General features: G+C 39.2%; 1 protein-coding gene across 1 annotated transcript; it reads right to left on the bottom strand.

Moving 5' to 3' along the window:
* Positions 1 to 16,672: 16,672 nt before the first annotated feature.
* On the bottom strand, positions 16,673 to 19,289 carry LOC148014846 (uncharacterized). Its single transcript, XM_087665516.1, has one exon. The coding sequence runs from the start codon at positions 18,851 to 18,853 to the stop codon at positions 16,952 to 16,954; it is 1,902 nt and encodes a 633-aa protein (XP_087521642.1). The 5' UTR covers positions 18,854 to 19,289; the 3' UTR covers positions 16,673 to 16,951.
* Positions 19,290 to 19,611: the final 322 nt, after the last annotated feature.

Here is a 19,611-nt window from a genome sequence, read left to right on the forward strand (position 1 = left end):
TACGAGCACTTTACTAGAAATTCCCGCGTGCATAGGTATGCTTTTGGAAAGACCCCTCTTGTAGTTCAACAAAGGGGATTTCAGTCTACTATGTCTTCTTCTCTCAGCAATCTTTCCTTGATCTCTCCACTCTAACTCAACCCCGCATCTTGCCAAGTAGCTTCCATCCTTGTACATATGAACTACGCCTTACAAGTACTTTTCATTAACCTTTGGTGTTGAAGGTTTAAAAGAACATAAATACAATGTCTCTCTCTCCATCGTCTAATCCAAAGGCTTTCTCCAATGCAAATTTTTTTTCGAATGTGGAGAATTTAAGCATTTAACTGTTCATAAAACTTAAACAAGTACGAGCACTTTACTAGAAATTCATGCGTGCATAGGTATGCTTTTGGAAAGACCCCTCTTGTAGTTCAACAAAGGGGATTTTAGTCTACTATGTCTTCTTCTCTCAGCAATCTTTCCTTGATCCCTCCACTCTAACTCAACCCCGCATCTTGCCAAGTAGGTTCTGTCCTTGTACATATGAACTATGCCTTACAAGTACTTTTCATTAACCTTTGCTATTCAAGGTTTAAAAGAACATAAATACAATGTCTCTCTCTCCATCGTCTAATCCATAGGGTTTTTCCAATGCAAATTTTTTTTCAAATGTGGAGAATTTAAGCATTTAAATGCTCATAAAAGTTAAACAAGTACGAGCACTTTACTAGAAATTCCCGCGTGCATAGGTATGCTTTTGGAAAGACCCCTCTTGTAGTTCAACAAAGGGAATTTCAGATACTATGTCTTCTTCTCTCAGCAATCTTTCCTTGATCCCTCCACTCTAACTCAACCCCGCATCTTGCCAAGTAGCTTCCGTCCTTGTACATATCAACTACGCCTTACAAGTACTTTTCATTAACCTTTGGTGTTGAAGGTTTAAAAGAACATAAATACAATGTCTCTCTCTCCATCGTCTAATCCAAAGGCTTTTTCCAATGCAAATTTTTTTTCAAATGTGGAGAATTTAAGCATTTAGCTGTTCATAAAAGTTAAACAAGTACGAGCACTTTACTAGAAATTCCCGCGTGCATAGCTATGCTGTTGGAAAGACCCCTCTTGTAGTTCAACAAAGGGGATTTTAGTCTACTATGTCTTCTTATCTCAGCAATCTTTCCTTGATCCCTCCACTCTAACTGAACCCCGCATCTTGCCAAGTAACTTCCGTCCTTGTACATATGAACTACGCCTTACAAGTACTTTTCATTAACCTTTGGTGTTCAAGGTTTAAAAGAACATAAATACAATGTCTCTCTCTCCATCGTCTAATCCAAAGGCTTTTTCCAATGCAATTTCTTTTTCAAATGTGGAGAATTTAAGCATTTAGCTGTTCATAAAAGTTAAACAAGTACGAGCACTTTACTAGAAATTCCCGCGTGCATAGGTATGCTGTTGGAAAGAGCCCTGTTGTAGTTTGACAAAGGGGATTTCAGTCTACTATGTCTTCTTCTCTCAGCAATCTTTCCTTGATCCCTCCACTCTAACTCAACCCCGCATCTTGCCAAGTAGCTTCCGTCCTTCTACATATCAACTACGCCTTACAAGTACTTCTCATTAACCTTTGGTGTTGAAGGTTTAAAAGAACATAAATACAATGTCTCTCTCTCCATCGTCTAATCCAAAGGCTTTTTCCAAGGCAAATTTTTTTTCGAATGTGGAGAATTTAAGCATTTAACTGTTCATAAAAGTTAAACAAGTACGAGCACTTTACTAGAAATTCATGCATGCATAGGTATGCTTTTGGAAAGACCCCTCTTGTAGTTCAACAAAGGGGATTTTAGTCTACTATGTCTTCTTCTCTCAGCAATCTTTCCTTGATCCCTCCACTCTAACTCAACCCCGCATCTTACCAAGTAGCTTCCGTCCTTGTACATATGAACTACGCCTTACAAGTACTTTTCATTAACCTTTGGTGTTGAAGGTTTAAAAGAACATAAATACAATGTCTCTCTCTCCATCGTCTAATCCAAAGGCTTTTTCCAATGCAAATTTTTTTTCGAATGTGGAGAATTTAAGCATTTAATTGTTCATAAAACTTAAACAAGTACGAGCACTTTACTAGAAATTCCCGCGTGCATAGGTATGCTTTTGGGAAGACCCCTCTTGTAGTTCAACAAAGGGGATTTCAGTCTACTATGTCTTCTTCTCTCAGCAATCTTTCCTTGATCTCTCCACTCTAACTCAACCCCGCATCTTGCCAAGTAGCTTCCATCCTTGTACATATGAACTACGCCTTACAAGTACTTTTCATTAACCTTTGGTGTTCAAGGTTTAAAAGAACATAAATACAATGTCTCTCTCTCCATCATCTAATCCAAAGGCTTGTTCGAATGCAATTTTTTTTTCAAATGTGGAGAATTTAAGCATTTAGCTGTTCATAAAAGCTAAACGAGTACGAGCCCTTTACTAGAAATTCCTGCGTGCATAGGTATGCTGTTGGAAATACCCCTCTTGTAGTTCAACAAAGGGGATTTTAGTCTACTATGTCTTCTTCTCTCACCAATCTTTCCTTGATCCCTCCACTCTAACTCAACCCCGCATCTTGCCAAGTAGCTTCCGTCCTTGTACATATGAACTACGCCTTACAAGTACTTTTCATTAACCTTTGGTGTTGAAGGTTTAAAAGAACATAAATACAATGTCTCTCTCTCCATCATCTAATCCAAACGCTTTTTCCAATGCAAATTTTTTTTCGAATGTGGAGAATTTAAGCATTTAACTGTTCATAAAACTTAAACAAGTACGAGCACTTTACTAGAAATTCCCGCGTGCATAGGTATGCTTTTGGAAAGAGGCCTCTTGTAGTTCAACAAAGGGGATTTCAGTCTACTATGTCTTCTTCTCTCAGCAATCTTTCCTTGATCCCTCCACTCTAACTCAACCCCGCATCTTGCCATGTAGGTTCCGTCCTTGTACATATGAACTACGCCTTACATGTACTTTTCATTAACCTTTGGTGTTGAAGGTTTAAAAGAACATAAATACAATGTCTCTCTCTCTATCGTCTAATCCAAAGCCTTTTTCCAATGCATTTTTTTTTTCAAATGTGGAGAATTTAAGCATTTAACTGTTCATAAAAGTTAAACAAGTACGAGCACTTTACTAGAAATTCCCGCGTGCATAGGTATGCTTTTGGAAAGACCCCTCTTGTAGTTCAACAAAGGGGATTTTAGTCTACTATGTCTTCTTCTCTCAGCAATCTTTCCTTGATCCCTCCACTCTAATTCAACCCCGCATGTTGCCAAGTAGCTTCCGTCCTTGTACATATGAACTACGCCTTACATGTACCTTTCATTAACCTTTGGTGTTGAAGGTTTAAAAGAACATAAATACAATGTCTCTCTCTCCATCGTCTAATCCAAAGGCTTTTTCCAATGCAATTTTTTTTTCCAATGTGGAGAATTTAAGCATTTAGCTGTTCATAAAAGCTAAACAAGTACGAGCCCTTTTACTAGAAATTCCCCCGTGCATAGGTATGCTGTTGGAAAGACCCCTCTTGTAGTTCAACAAAGGGGATTTCAGTCTACTATGTCTTCTTCTCTCAGCAATCTTTCCTTGATCCCTCCACTCTAACTCAACCCCACATCTTGCCAAGTAGCTTCCGTCCTTGTACATATCAACTACGCCTTACAAGTACTTCTCATTAACCTTTGGTGTTGAAGGTTTAAAAGAACATAAATACAATGTCTCTCTCTCCATCGTCTAATCCAAAGGCTTTTTCCAAGGCAAATTTTTTTTCGAATGTGGAGAATTTAAGCATTTAACTGTTCATAAAAGTTAAACAAGTACGAGCACTTTACTAGAAATTCCCGCGTGCATAGGTATGCTGTTGGAAAGACCCCTCTTGTAGTTCAACAAAGGGGATTTTAGTCTACTATGTCTTCTTCTCTCAGCAATCTTTCCTTGATCCCTCCACTCTAATTCAACCCCGCATGTTGCCAAGTAGCTTCCGTCCTTGTACATATGAACTACGCCTTACATGTACCTTTCATTAACCTTTGGTGTTGAAGGTTTAAAAGAACATAAATACAATGTCTCTCTCTCCATCGTCTAATCCAAAGCCTTTTTCCAATGCAAATTTTTTTTCGAATGTGGAGAATTTAAGCATTTAACTGTTCATAAAAGTTAAACAAGTACGAGCACTTTACTAGAAATTCATGCGTGCATAGGTATGCTTTTGGAAAGACCCCTCTTGTAGTTCAACAAAGGGGATTTTAGTCTACTATGTCTTCTTCTCTCAGCAATCTTTCCTTGATCCCCCCAATCTAACTCAACCCCGCATCTTGCCAAGTAGCTTCCGTTCTTGTACATATGAACTACGCCTTACAAGTACTTTTCATTAACCTTTGGTGTTCAAGGTTTAAAAGAACATAAATAGAATGTCTCTCTCTCCATCGTCTAATCCAAAGGCTTTTTCCAATGCAATTTTTTTTTCAAATGTGGAGAATTTAAGTATTTAACTGTTCATAAAAGTTAAACAAGTACGAGCACTACTAGAAATTCCCGCGTGCATCGGTATGCTGTTGGAAAGACCTCTCTGGTAGTTCAACAAAGGGGATTTTAGTCTACTATGTCTTCTTCTCTCAGCAATCTTTCCTTGATCCCTCCACTCTAACTCAACCCCGCATCTTGCCAAGTAGGTTCCGTCCTTGTACATATGAACTACGCCTTACAAGTACTTTTCATTAACCTTTGGTGTTCAAGGTTTAAAAGAACATAAATACAATGTCTCTTTCTCGATCGTCTAATCCATAGGCTTTTTCCAATGCAAATTTTTTGTCAAATGTGGAGAATTTAAGCATTTAAATGTTCATAAAAGTTAAACAAGTACGAGCACTTTACTAGAAATTCCCGCGTGCATAGGTATGCTGTTGGAAAGACCCCTCTTGTAGTTCAACAAAGGGGATTTTAGTCTACTATGTCTTCTTCTCTCAGCAATCTTTCCTTGATCCCTCCACTCTAACTCAACCCCGCATCTTGCCAAGTAGCTTCCATCCTTGTACATATGAACTACGCCTTACTAGTACTTTTCATTAATCTTTGGTGTTCAAGGTTTAAAAGAGCATAAATACAATGTCTCTCTCTCCATCGTCTAATCCACAGGCTTTTTCCAATGCAAATTTTTTTTCGAATGTGGAGAATTTAAGCATTTAACTGTTCATAAAAGTTAAACAAGTACGAGCACTTTACTAGAAATTCCCGCGTGCATAGGTATGCTGTTGGAAAGACCCCTCTTGTAGTTCAACAAGGGGGATTTTAGATACTATGTCTTCTTCTCTCAGCAATCTTTCCTTGATCCCTCCACTCTAACTCAACCCCGCATCTTGCCAAGTAGCTGTCGTCCTTGTACATATGAATTACGCCTTACAAGTACTTTTCAGTAACCTTTGGTGTTGAAGGTTTAAAAGAACATAAATACAATGTCTCTCTCTCCATCATCTAATCCAATGGCCAAACATGAAATACGTCATCATGCTTGCAATGGGAAATGATGACAACGAATGCAATGATGAGAGATGGAAAATGGTAGGAATAAAAGAGAAAATGAAGATTATGATGAGGATGGAGAGAAGAGGTGACAACTGGCCATGGCGAGAACGATGAAGGCGATGGTGATGATTTTGATTGTCGTGGCGAGCATCTTGGCTCTCCTCTCTTCCCTCTCCTCTTCATCCCTCACACAACCGAAAAGAAAAGATGATGCCTTCTTGCATCACGTTTTTAAATTAACCTTCTTCTACCCTTTAACCTCCTTAAACTTCCAAACCCCCCACAAGGGAATAGAGACCTTAGACTTCTAGGTAGACTAATTTTGTGTGAAGCTATCAAACATGGTATCCACGCACTCTCTACATTTTTCAGACATGGCCTTTCGAGTCAACCTCAACCTATTTTAGGACATACTTTGTGTAGAGTAGTAAGCCTATGCATTCCCTACTTGCACACATTGATAGCACTTTCTTCATGAACTCAATAAGTTCTAACCAATTCGAAGCATCTAGAATTAACGAATTCTACCTACATGAATAGAAATCAATATGAAAATATCTCGCTTTCTTTCTTGTAAAAATCCTTAATGATATTTCGTAGCACTACACCATTGCAATGCATACTATTTCCTTTTGGCAAGGACTCTATTGTTTTACCACCTTATAAAAAGCTATCACATTTTGTCTCCAAGTTCACCCTTCTCTCATACTACGGAAGCTCCCTTGCACCCGAAATTTTCTTTTTTCGAACTGCAAAGGCATCAACTACAACCACATCTGCATTGAATTAATTTAAAAATATGGTAATAGTGTATCAAATGGAAATAATTTTGTTGAAAATTTTGTGCAAAATTTGGCATGTTTTTATGAGTTGTCACAACACTACAAAGTGGACTTTACATAACTCAATATGCATCTGACGACATCCAAATGAGGCTTCCTAGGTAAAATTGACTCAAAATCCCAATAGAATAACTCAATTCTAGCCTTAGTCATGTAAATCAAACTCCTAGAAAGGACATTAGCTCACCAATATCCTTCATCTCAAATTTCTACTTCTAAAATCAAAAATCCTACTATCATATCACCTATAATAATCAGGTCATCCACATAAATGACTATCAAGATCAAAACTACATCCCCCTTCCTCACATAAAGTGAATGATTTGCATCACAAACATAGAAACCAATGTTGCCAAGATACCTCTTGAAAGACCATGTTACAAAGTGCTTGCTTCAACCCATAGAGTGTCTTCTTTAAGCTACACATATATTTGGGATACTCCGAATCCTATTGCTCCATATGCACCTCTTCTAGCAAGTCACCATGCACGAAGGCATTTACATTAATCTACAATAAGGTCTAACCTTTGAGTACTATCAAAGTAATAACACATCTAAGACTCTCCATCCTAGCAACTAGGTTTGACATCTCTTCATAATCTATACCAAATGTTTGAACATAGCCTTTAGTAACCACCCTTGCCTTATACTTGCTACTCAAACCAACTATATTATTCTCAATTTATAGACCCACTTATAGAAAATAGCTTTCTTGCCCTCAAGAAATGGTACTAAATCATGAGTTCCATCGGCCCTAATGCAACCATCTCCTCATCTTGATGTATCCCAATGTGCATGACCAATAGGTCCCTCAAAACAAGTGAACTCTATATTCTCAACTACTTTCACCATGTAATGGTGAGTTGCATAGCTCTCAAAACCAAATCCCTTAATAGGATAGCTAACCCTGCTAGATCTATGTAGTATTAGATCTCTCAATGGAGCCTTAAAATTGCCATATTCTTTCTACACACATGGTGTCTTAATAGTAGGATTACCAAGCTTATCAGCCGAACTCTTTGTCCCACTAGAATCTCCATCAAGAAATGAATGAGTAGTAGATGTATCATTACATCTACAATTTTCTCCTTCCCCTTTGTCAACAATAGTTGGCCTTTTCTCATTGACAACACAACTAGATGCACTTGAAAATGTGGGGTTGCTCCTTTCTCTCCCAAATCAAGGACCGACAATAGATTTGCTACCAAATGATATCTCCGGTCCACTAAGAATGCATGGTTCTTGCTTTTCTATTTGCATATGACTACCATGATATGCATCACCACTAGATGCATACCATCTACTCATCTCATCAAGAATAACATCTCTTTGCTCACCCTAAACTCACCAAGTGAGAGGGTTATACTAGCCATATTTTTTTCTCAAAGTAGAGGATTTCTTGGAGATGCAATTTTTAGACCTTTAGATCAAGTTTCTTCCTCAACTCATTAGGCACATGAACATAGGAAATACAAACAAAGACTTTAAAATATAGTACATTAGGCTTATTGCCTATAAAGCATCCTTTTGGGAATATATACAACAATATGAATAGCCTTAGACTAGAAATACTTTTGGCATATTATTTTTAGCCATCAAGGCTTGCCATAGTGGAATTTTTGCACTAGATCTATTTTGTATTTCTAGGATCCCATTTTGTTATGGGGTACATCTATAAGAAAATTGTCATTTTGGATTAAATCTCACAAAGTCATTTAACTCATTGGAGATCTATTCTCCCGTTGCATCTAATGTAGGCATGAATTATTACCCATATTTACATTACCTAGACTCTTTAAATCCTACATCTCTCCAAACCATTATGCATGGTTTGTCATAGAACTTGATGCACTAGAGTCCACATAACAAACATCACCATGTATCCCCTTTTCTCCAACAACATTAATCATTTGCTACATGACAAACATACTCTCATTTTTACCACCATTTGGCCTTGATGATAACACATGGTTTCCTTGTCATAATTTACCACTTTTGATGTCATCTTTCTTGTCATAACAGTGGGGGTGGCAATATGGCGCCTATTTTTTCACAATAATGATGACAAGGCTAGAGTTAGCAGAATCTCTCTTCTACCATCCACCTCTTCCTCTAGAGCTCCCCCCAATCTCTAGAGATATCACAACCTCTTGAAATTTTCATATCACCAAACTATGACTCATCTTATTTTGTTCGTATCACTAGTATGTTCCCATACTTCAATCTCTTAAAAAGAAATTGCCTCATCCTCTTGTTGAGCTTAAATAGAATGTTCAGTGCTTCTTTCTAATATTCACCCTACATGTTCATCTCTTTTATAATGAGAGATACCAACTCATCATAGTCAAGGAACAAATTTCCTATATATATAGAAGTAACAAAGGATATCCAAACCTTATTATTGTTGAGACTACCCAAAGTAGATAAATCAAGTTACTATCATCCAAGTGTTGCATCAATGGCTGCAAAGCATCTACAGTACTCACTTTCGAAACATACTCATTTACATATATATTTTATTTCTTCAAAGTACTCAAATCTTGCTTGAGCTAAATCTTCATTGTCTTTGTATTTATAGAAAACATATATTCATCAAAGATAGTCCAAGCTACATATGAATTCTTAGCATTCAGGATATATCCTAGCATACTATTGTCAACGATTACAAATAACCATTACATTATTTTTTTGTACTTTGCATTCCATTCTTTCCACGCCTTTAATTCCTCTACAATTGGATTATCATTTAGTTCTAACTCATTTTCTTCACCTGTAATGAACTCATACAAGCCCTTTTCAATGAGGAAGTTTGTCACAAGAAACTTCATGAAACAAGCTTCTCAATGATGGCATTTTTACTATTCTTAGACATCATGAAAAATCTAAGTACCAAAAAGCAAGCAAGTCTTGTACAACCTTGTAAAAGAAGTGCAACAATATTAGTAGCATATAGTTGGTTGGAAACCTTGTGTTCCATGCCAAGATAAAACATATTGAGGTACACTATCATAGCTTGCATTTTACGAAGGCCTTGGGTTGGTGCAGACAATATTTGAATATTTTTGAAGCTTACTTAGAGTTGTAGAGATTATTTGATCTTGAGGGGGAGTGTTAAGATGGCAATACATATAGACATTTATGATGGACCATCTAGTCAAATGGGTTTGGTGGCCTACACATAGCACATCAATAGTCATAAATGACCCTCACAAGGAAATCAACTCGCCATTTATTGTAGTTATGATTAGCATTGTTTAAGAGCTAGTCGATTACTATAGTTAGTTGTGCAATATTTAACTTTCTAGGCCACTTTTATTTATGTTGTACATTGTCTATACTTAGTATACATTTTATTATGTGGGAAAGAAGAAAGAAAGAATAAATAAAAATAAAAATGCTCCAAACTCTTTTCTTGTGTGCTTGGGAGAGCTTTCCTTGTATCTGTTGTATGCGTATTTAGTGTAGTGGTTCAAGCAAGTCCTCCCACCACATGGATTTTATCAAAACGGCACTAATCTTTGGAGTCAATAAGTGTCATGTGTGGTGCAAGAGCATTCTAGCTAAGTTATGAAATAAGTGTTTGCATTATTGTGGTTTACAACCCTTTGGGTTGTCGAAAGATTGGTTTCAAATAGAAAGCTTACAATCACAAGTTGATAGCAAAATTACAACGGATGCTAACAACTTGCACGATGCATAACTATAGGACACTTATTAAACTTATCATAAGAGAAAAGTATCCTATGCCCTTATTTGATGACCTAATAAATAAACTATATGGAGGTAAGTATGTCGATTGTATAGATTAGATCAAGCTTCCCTAAAATCTACATAGCTAAAGAGGATGTAGAGTAGACAATGTTTTGCACTAGATATGCAAGCTTTAGGTTCTTACTTTTGGGATTTGAGCATAACAATGGACATTTCATTCTTTGCATGATGATGATTGAGTTTTTTGTATTATTTATTCTTGTTTATAAGGAAACCTATTAGTATAAGCAAGATGTGAGAGCAACATAGTGAAGATTTCACATAGGCTTTGGAAAATTGGACAATATATATTGCATGAAAAATCATAGAGGTGTGACTTCATTATGAAGTAGTTAGGTAAAAGTGAACTTTAAGAAGGTAGTTTTTCTATGGAACTACCCAAAGCGTGTGAATTCTTAAGATTTGTTGTTGTTTCTATAGGTGGTCCATAAAAGATAATAATGTGATATTGCCAAGCCCATGTGCAAATGAGCAAGACTCAAAGATGGTGAACTCCACAAAACGGTTGAGATATTTACAAATGCTTATGAAAGAAATTTTTCCAATTACTTATGAGTCAAAATACTTCACAAAAGGGAAATCCAAGTGGAGTACCCACAAAAAAATACAAGTAGGTAAACATCACCTAAGAATTTGAGGTATTATAACATGAATCTACATGTGGTCTTTAGAAATGTCTCACTCAAATACTCCAATCTAAACCCAAGATATCCATAAATATAAACATTAATTAGTCACACAAAGGAATTATTTCATTCAAACGCTTCTAATCTCAATCCAAGCTATCTACAAGAAAACTCAATGACTAGACTTCCTCTAGGGAGTGACATTGAGGCTTGGCTTAGCAAACAAGATAGATGATACTCTAAGCTAAAAGACTGATCTACTTGTAGTCAATGGCATTAGCACAACTACAATTTCATGCAAAAGCCTTCGAACGTGATAAGGAAATGCAAACTCTAATACAAAAAATGAAAGCAAGTAAGAATCCCTAATAAGTGATATACAATCTAAGGTAAATATCATGTATGTTGGCAAGACTTTATATCCCCACTTCTATATAGAGCTAAAGAAGATAATCTTGCATGAAGTTCATAATGACTACATGGATCACGCCAAGACACAAGAATCCTTGTCCTTTTGGCCAAAATGAAGAAGTTAATGATTGTATGAATATTCCCTAAACATGCCAACTAGAAAATGCAACAAGAACAAAATTGCAAAGCTTACATCAATATATGTCCCCACACCCAATTGCCTTGGGACATGATAAGCATGGTTTTCATCATGGAGCTACACTAGTCTTATGACTATACTATCATTTTGTTATGGTTGATTTCTTCTTTGGGAGAGAGAGTTTCATTATCACCAAGCACCACTTAATGCCAAAGTAGGGGCCCGTGACTTTTCTTCACCCGTATGTTCATGACTTACATATTATCCAATGAGATTATAGATTTATAGGGTAATATCTAAAAGCAACTCTTCAAAACTTTAGATAATTGGGTATGCTTTCTCTTTCTTTGTACACCCTAAGATAGATGGAAAAACACAAAAAGACAACAAAGGGATCAAAGGTTACCTGTGCATGTAAGAGTAGTCAAAAGGATTTGGCCACTATAGTGAAATATCTTTGAATCAAACTACAACAATTCCATAGGTTTGAGTTAGCCACAAGCAAATAATCTTAGCACACTTGACCTTCACCTTAGGGGCAACACAAGCAAAAGATGAAGATGTAAAAGAATCCCTAATGAGATGGTGAGAAATGCATGCAATGGCCAAACAAAACCTTGAAAAGAGCTAGAGTACCATGTGAGAATGTGTAGATGATTGGAAAAGCATGAGCACTAACATTCAGAACACATGAACACAATAAACACAAAATGAACTAGCAATGTAATCCATAAGATGAAGCATGAGATTTGCAGCACAATACCAAGTAGGGCACCAGCATAATGATGATTGGTAGTAATTGCCTCTCATCTTCCTCTCTCCAAGGATGCAAGATGATGTGATACAATAACTAAGAGTAGAGTAGAGCATATATACAAAAACCTCAAGGCAAGACATGAGACAAGTGAAGAAACCGTATGAGATACAAGAGAATTGAAGAAACCCTAAATGGGCTGTCCAATTGCTTCTATCTCGCACCCACAACCAAAGGCTAAACATAGTGCCTAAGGTCCATGATACATACTAAACTAACACCCTCTCATGGATCATGGATGATCAATACAATGAAATATACAGTGATGGTGGGGAATATAAAGCATGATTGCTAGAAGCTACGACATCATGATACACACAAACCATAAGGATTGGTTAGGACCATGGATACCCACGCATTGGGTGATCAAACAACTACCAAAGTGCCTTAAAAAGATGCTAATGTAGATGTCAATCATACTAGATCCTTGTGAGAACTCATGAGGGATGATGGCATCATTAGGGCTAGCAAATGGATTTCACAAACATCCAATCATAGCCATGTGACCAAATTCAAAGTTGGAGTCTAAAGATGATAAAGAGATTGAGTTGCCCTTGCCCTTCTCCCCCTTCTTCTTAAAAGCCACTAGCTTCTCGCATTCCTTCTAGAGATACCCCTTCTTGCCATAGAAGAAGCACTTCATCTTCCTCTTCTTGCCATCCCTCTCTGCAATTGCGAATGCTCAAAAATTAACCAGAGACAACATTCTCCCTTGTAACTACACAAATGCAACCTCTAGAATAGCTCTTTAAGGTTACTAGTTAGTGCCTTCTGGCTCATAATCAATAAAACACAAAGATGCCATGAGAGTGAAAGAAGATAGGAGTTAGAGGGAGATACTTAGGGCACTTTGTGGTCAAAATCATCCTTCAACAGTTCAATAATTCTTACACATAACAAAATGTAGAAGATGGAGAGTATAGCAACAATGAAGTGAATGTAGTAAAGAATACATAACTGCAATACTCGACACGTGAGACTCTTTCTAAAACCAAAAATGTCAAAAACCACAAAAATGTAGGGTGTAGATCATGAAAAAGAAAAATTTTACCAACTAGTGGATGATATCACAAAGCCATTCTAGTCTTAAATGACCAAGCAATGAGAAAGATAAAACACATGAACATAAGAAACTCAAAATGAATGGGCAATGGAATCGAAAAGATAAAACATGATATGTGCAAGACGATATAGTAGGCCACCAATACAATGGTGACTAGCAATAGTACATCCATTCTCCCTCTCTCCAAAAGGGATTGCCAAGGGTGTAAGATGATGTGATACAACTAAGAGTGGAGTGGAGTGTGTATAGAAGCCATAGGGCCAAAGACAAGACAAGTGAAAAAGCCCTAAAATGGGCCACCTAGTTGTCACAAGTGGATGCAACAATGGAAGCATAAACAAGTGCTGAAATAAACTATTGAACACAAGGACAAAAAAGAAAAACACAAAACACTACAAAGAAGAGAACTTAGAAGAATGCTCGAGAAATGGAATCCATATACCAAACACGAGAATGATGCGTACGACAATGAATCATTGGCTTGTAGGCACTAGCAACGTGTGATAGGCCTCCTCATATTGAACTTTTTTCTGACATGTGTGTAGATAGTGTTTAGAAATTATTTTTTACAAGACTATCTTGTCAAAAATGCATTTGAACACACATGACCATGGATTCCTTGCCTTTGGCCAAGACCACCAAAGTATCCCCTCATATGAGCTCGGACTAGGAGTTAATCCCACTCTCTGTTAACAACCCATCATGAACCTAGATGTCAATCCTAACTCTAGGATTTGAACCTACCAAACTTCAGTCAATGTGCCATAGGCATCCTTTTTGAAACCTATGCACTTGTATACCTGTATAGATGAGGCTCACACGCCCCATCTCACCACCTCACTCCCTCTCTGGCACTAGAGAGTTGTGAGGGATGATCATATCACCTGTACTAGAAAGCAAGAGGGGTTGCCAAGCCCTTCCCGCGATTTGAAGAAAAGTATCCTTTCCACACCTTGGCTGAAAAATCCAAGTCGGAGTTTGAGGAAGAGGATGACTCAACAGAGGAGTTTAGAGCCTGCTTCTTTGTCTTCTCCTATCTCGAAGCAACTAACTCTTTACAAGCCATGCGCAAATGCCTGTGGATGCAACAAAAGAAGCACAAACAAATGTTGCAATAAATTGTTGAACACAAGGACAAAAAAAAACACAAAAGAACACTGCAAAGAAGAGAACTCAGAAGAATACTTGAGAAATGGAATCAATATACCAAACACGAGAATGATGAATACAACAATGAGTCACTAGCTCATACGCACTAGCACCAGCTCCCCCTCTCCAACAAAACTTGTGGTGATGATACGTTAGAGTAAGCCCAATATAAATAAAACAAAACAATGCCACAAATGGTAGCAATCAATCGGTATTTTAGGCTAGCATAAAATGCCCGAATAAACATCACAATGGCCACATAAAAATGCCTAAATAACCTAGTAATACTAGGCATGACCCAAACTCACACACGAACTGACTAGATTGTTAACACTACCCTCCCTCCCTCTAACAACCAATTGAAGGCTAGGCAAAATGCCTAAAGTCCATGTTGTATACTAAACTAATGCCCTAAAGCAAGTTGCTAATAAAAAGTGCAAATATGTACTGTTGACTAAGGGAGACATGGTTCCAATTAGCTCCAAGTATGTCGTCCCTAACTAAAAGCGTGACTCATAAGTTCAATCCTTGCTACTATAGATCCTACTTCATCAACACAAAAGTACTCGATGAGGTCAATTACTAGGTAGATCAATCAAAAATTCGTTATGCAGCACTTTCCATGTTAATTACTTTGTAGTCTCCTAGATACACAATGTGAACAATACACATCAGTTCTCCATTTCAACAATCCCTTTGAAACAGAAGCAATACTCAAGAAGTGTGCCCACAAGGAGCTCCCAAATACTCCTCCAAATTGGAGGCTTGCCAACTCAAAAACGCAGCCTGGATATCCATAGTGCAAGCCGTAAACATGGGAAGGAGCTCCACAAATTGACTCCACCGTAAGGCTCATTCTTCTAACGTATAAAGAGCCAACTCGTAGATTGTAATAGGATTATCAAGCATTGTATCTCTTGTTTTCTTAGCTAGAAATGTCGCAGGTTTAGACAAACACTATGGCAAATACCCATGTGTCCATGAGCTTGAAAGACTTTTGATACTGTCAAGAGGGAGTCTCAACCCCTTCTACTTTTACCAATGTAAAGGCCCTATAGCTACGCCTTGGCCTTGCCAACAGAACATAAAGAGGCAATTGTGCACTCTCAAGAGGCCCACACTGAGTTGAATCATTCCATTTCTGTTTGTATAGCTTTGTAATTCATTCAGCAAAAACTGCCAATAGAGGAGCTCCAACAAGAGACCAACATCTAAGATAGTGTGGTGGAATGACAAACCCAAAAACCCACCAGTAAAGTAAAAGACTCTGGAGTGTTTCAGTCTCTGCAATTATTGAGAACCTGCAAAGCTTCAGATACAACTGTAGCTTATCAAGAGAAGAATCTGTAAGAACTGTAGTATCACATGTAATGCCAACAAGTAAACGTTCAGCTTAAGCATTCCTATACGGGCATAATCGCAACCGAGCACGTCAAGCATGTGGTCCTCCCAGACCCAACAATTACAAAGATTCTGTTGGAGCATGGCCCAGTAGATTGAGAGTTGAATATGGAGTCATGCTTCATGATAGACAACCCTTGAAACAGACAGTCCTTCACTCTTATCAATGATGAGTAATTGTTTTGTCACAGAATGTACACATGCTGCTTTCAAGTATATCTAACACAGTAACTGTTACCAACACTCCCACTTTTTTGAGGGTTTGCAAAAGGGCCCGGCCCCGCTCTTTGGGACCTGGCTTTATTGAAAAAGGCTTGAGAAGCTAAGTTTTCATTGGTCATTTTGGAGTTTGCCCAACTAAACTCCTGAATGCTACCCTGCACTGGATTTGTCCAGCCCACGCCGACACAGCCAGCTGGATAGCAACCATGGTCCGTAACTAGCTGCCCACATGTTGGGCAATTTTATGGCCAATATTGATAAGGCAGGCCTGGAGAAAAGCCAAGTCAACCAGACACAGGTCCAAATGAGACAAGCCCAGTAATGGAGATTTCATAACATATATGCCCCAGTGAAAGTTTCTCATCTCTTTCAGGCCCACATAAAAATGTTTATAAACCCGATAGATGTACAACAAAGAGGCTGTGCCTTGTCCTTGAGTGCAAGAAGACATCAGCCATGCACTATGATCTGAGATGGAGCAGATCATGCGATACAAATTAAGAACAAGCAGCCAACAGTTCAGTATAAGCTGAATACAAATGTACACTAATGTATAAGCTGCGCCTTGTCCTTGAGTGCAAGAAGACATCAGCCATGCACTATGACCTGAGATGGAGCAGATCATGTGATACAAATTAAGAACAAGCAGCCAACAGTTCAGTATAAGCAGAATACAAACATACACTAATGTAAACAGCCATGAAATAAGCACGGTCGAAATTAAAAGATCACATCATATTTCATCCTCCATGCATTTTCATTTTTTTAATTGTTGCCACTCATGAAAATTTAAAGAATAGTGAATGGCTAATATAATACAAGGTGAAGGTCAAGAGCTTGACTTGTAAGAAGAAGGCAGAGAGCTTTGCCTTGAGCACAAACAGGAGGGATTAGTTGCTGCTAAACTGGGACTGAACAAGCCCCACATAAAAGCAATATTCAATGCCAATGTGCTAGTATCCTGAACCTAAAAACCCAAAATCAGTCATATGAATAAATATCTGAATGACTTCTGGCACCCTTTTCCTGAAAAATTTGCAGTCGATTGATCGCTTGTGCTAGCAATTTTTCTAATGAAGGGTGTTGACTCAAAGACGGATTTTTTGCAAAAACCTTCAAAGCTGGCAGAGGCTCTGCTTGGGCAAGGATTTCACTGTCTCCAACATGTATTGCAAGGTAGCACATAAGGGTAGCTGCAGAAATCTGGGCCTGCCCTTCCCCAAAGTAAATAAGTTGAACAAGATAATTTGCACCAGATGCCTCAACAATTGCCTGACAGTGTTCTGTGTGCAAGAAGTTTTCTGTGCAGGCAAACTTCTCTAAGGCCATCACTGCCTCTGCAGCAATAGCGTCTGTAGCTTCCAGCTGTTTGACAAGGGGCTTTACAACTTTAGTTTCTCTAGCAGGAAAAGTTCGTGAGAGGCAACCGATAGCCTTAATGCATGCTACCTGCAGTTCAGCCTCTCCTTGTTCAGCAAGCCGTAGAAGCTGGTCCACCACAGCCCTTGCAGCTGGGGAGCTCATTTTAAATGCTGCTCGTCTCAGTTCTACGTCATCTTCAGCCACAGCAGCGATTTCCATCAAAGCCATGACTGAATTGAGCAGCACAGGACCTGTTGACTTCTCCATCAGGGTAGCAAAACATAGGAGTGCTTTTGTCTCTGTTATGCTTTTGCAAGTCTTGGGATTACCCTTGGCCAACATCCAAAGTGCGCGTGCAACCTGCGCTTTAAGCTCTGCCTTCACTGCAGGACTCTCACTGTCTCTCTCTCTTCGGGTGAGCTCTCTTTGACTCAGTCCCCTCCCAGAATCCAACGGGGCAGGCTTAGACCTTGTTGTCACATTGTTCCTTTGCAGAATTAAAGCTGCTGCACTTCCTATTGAATTATTTACCTTAGGAGATGGTCGTTCAAGCTTGTCATAAAGTTTGACCATGCCCTGATCAGCTACGCGGTCCTGTTGAATGTTCCCAACAAGCTTCTCAATAATAATGGCCTTCTGCATCTTTTCAGGTTCTTCCAAACCTTCTCCAAGAAGCCCAACTAGAGGCCTAATGACCGAATGGTCCATGAAAGTGTCTTGCTGTTCTGGATCCATGGCCACAATCTCAGACAAAGCCCACGCAATGGCAATTTGAACCTTCATGGGTGCAGAGATAAGGATCTTCACAAAAGCCGGTGCAATGCCATCCAAAAGCATCTGCTTGACGATAGATTCATCCTTGGCCATACAACCAAGAGATCTAGCAGTGGCTTCCTTCGCCTTCGGAGTGCCATCTATAAGAACTCTGACCATGGGCACAACTGCACCTTCCCCCACTATAATTCTTGCCAGTCTATCATTGTCCTTAGCAAGAAGGCCCAGTGAATTAGCAGCATCTTCCCTTTCTTCCTCAGTTCCCCGCTCAAGGAGTGCAATTTGTTCCCAGAACAGGCTCATCATAGGCTCCGATGAAGCAATAGGGGGTAGACCATTGAGCTCAATTTTGCTGTTCCCATTCCCTGATATGCTGAGAAGCCAACTGATGTTCGCTATTGCATTATCCAGCAGATGGTTCACCCTCTTGAAATCGTTCGCAGACGTGATGGTGATCACTCTTTTGAGGACATTGCTGCTGTTGCATTTGCGGACAAGGATGAGGGCTTTGCCCAGGGATTTCTCCAGCTCCTGCATGATGCGGCGCATAGGCCGAATGTAGATGCTGCTAATGGTGCCATTGTTCCCAGAGCTGCGCAAGACAAGACGCAGGAGCTGGGCAAGGGTTTCTCCCTTGGTGTTCATCTCAGCGCACTCATGGCGGTAGGAGCCGGCCTCCTTCGTGAGCGAGCGGAGGGTGTCAGTGAGCTGGATGGGAACTGTGAGGATGTCTTCGAACTTCTCCATTGCAGGAAGGCATGTGCAGGGGCTGCCAAATTGGAACAAACCCAGGACAGGAAAAGGGGAAAGGGAATGGATGGATGATGATGCACAGGCGCAGTCTTTGAAGATCGTATGCCTACCCTAAACACAAACTTGCGAACTGGACAACAGGGTGCTGTTATTACCTGCCGTGGCGACGAAAAGATGCAATAGTGGTGGAGGAGGTGATGGGTGATGATGACGATGAGGGTGGTGATGATTCTGATGGATGTTGCCGGCTCCATCCAGGTCTGGGACCTCTAGGTGCCTCATGCCTGCCTGTGCCTGATGACAGAACAGAGAATCACAATAACACCTCCCCCCGCCCTGACAGCCTGGACCGAGTCAAATACACACGTGACATGCCTCCGCAGATCTTCATTTGTTGTAGTATGGCCTTTCAACGCTTAGGGTTCAGGATGGGCGCCTCTGCTTTTTATTGTTAATGTTGTTCTTCGCCTACTCGGTGGATAATTCTAAAATGCAAGCCTCTGTCATTCCATTAATTTATTTTAATATTAATACATATGTGCTCCTTTGCAACCTATAGGACACTAGTACCCAGCAGCGATTAGAGTAGCCGGTAAGGCCTCTGCTTGTGTTGTGTGAGAAGTTGGGTTCGACTCCAAGGAATGGACTGGTGGATTCAAGCTCTGTCTCTATGGGGTGTTGTGGGGTTATCTAATAACCTACTAGAAAGGGCATCGCATTAAAAACCTATAAGATGGTAGTTGTTTGCGTTT

This window comes from Lygodium microphyllum, chromosome 24 (assembly GCF_053477565.2).
Source record: "Lygodium microphyllum isolate KBCC chromosome 24, Lygodium_microphyllum_v1.1.10, whole genome shotgun sequence".
Taxonomy (NCBI): domain Eukaryota; kingdom Viridiplantae; phylum Streptophyta; class Polypodiopsida; order Schizaeales; family Lygodiaceae; genus Lygodium; species Lygodium microphyllum.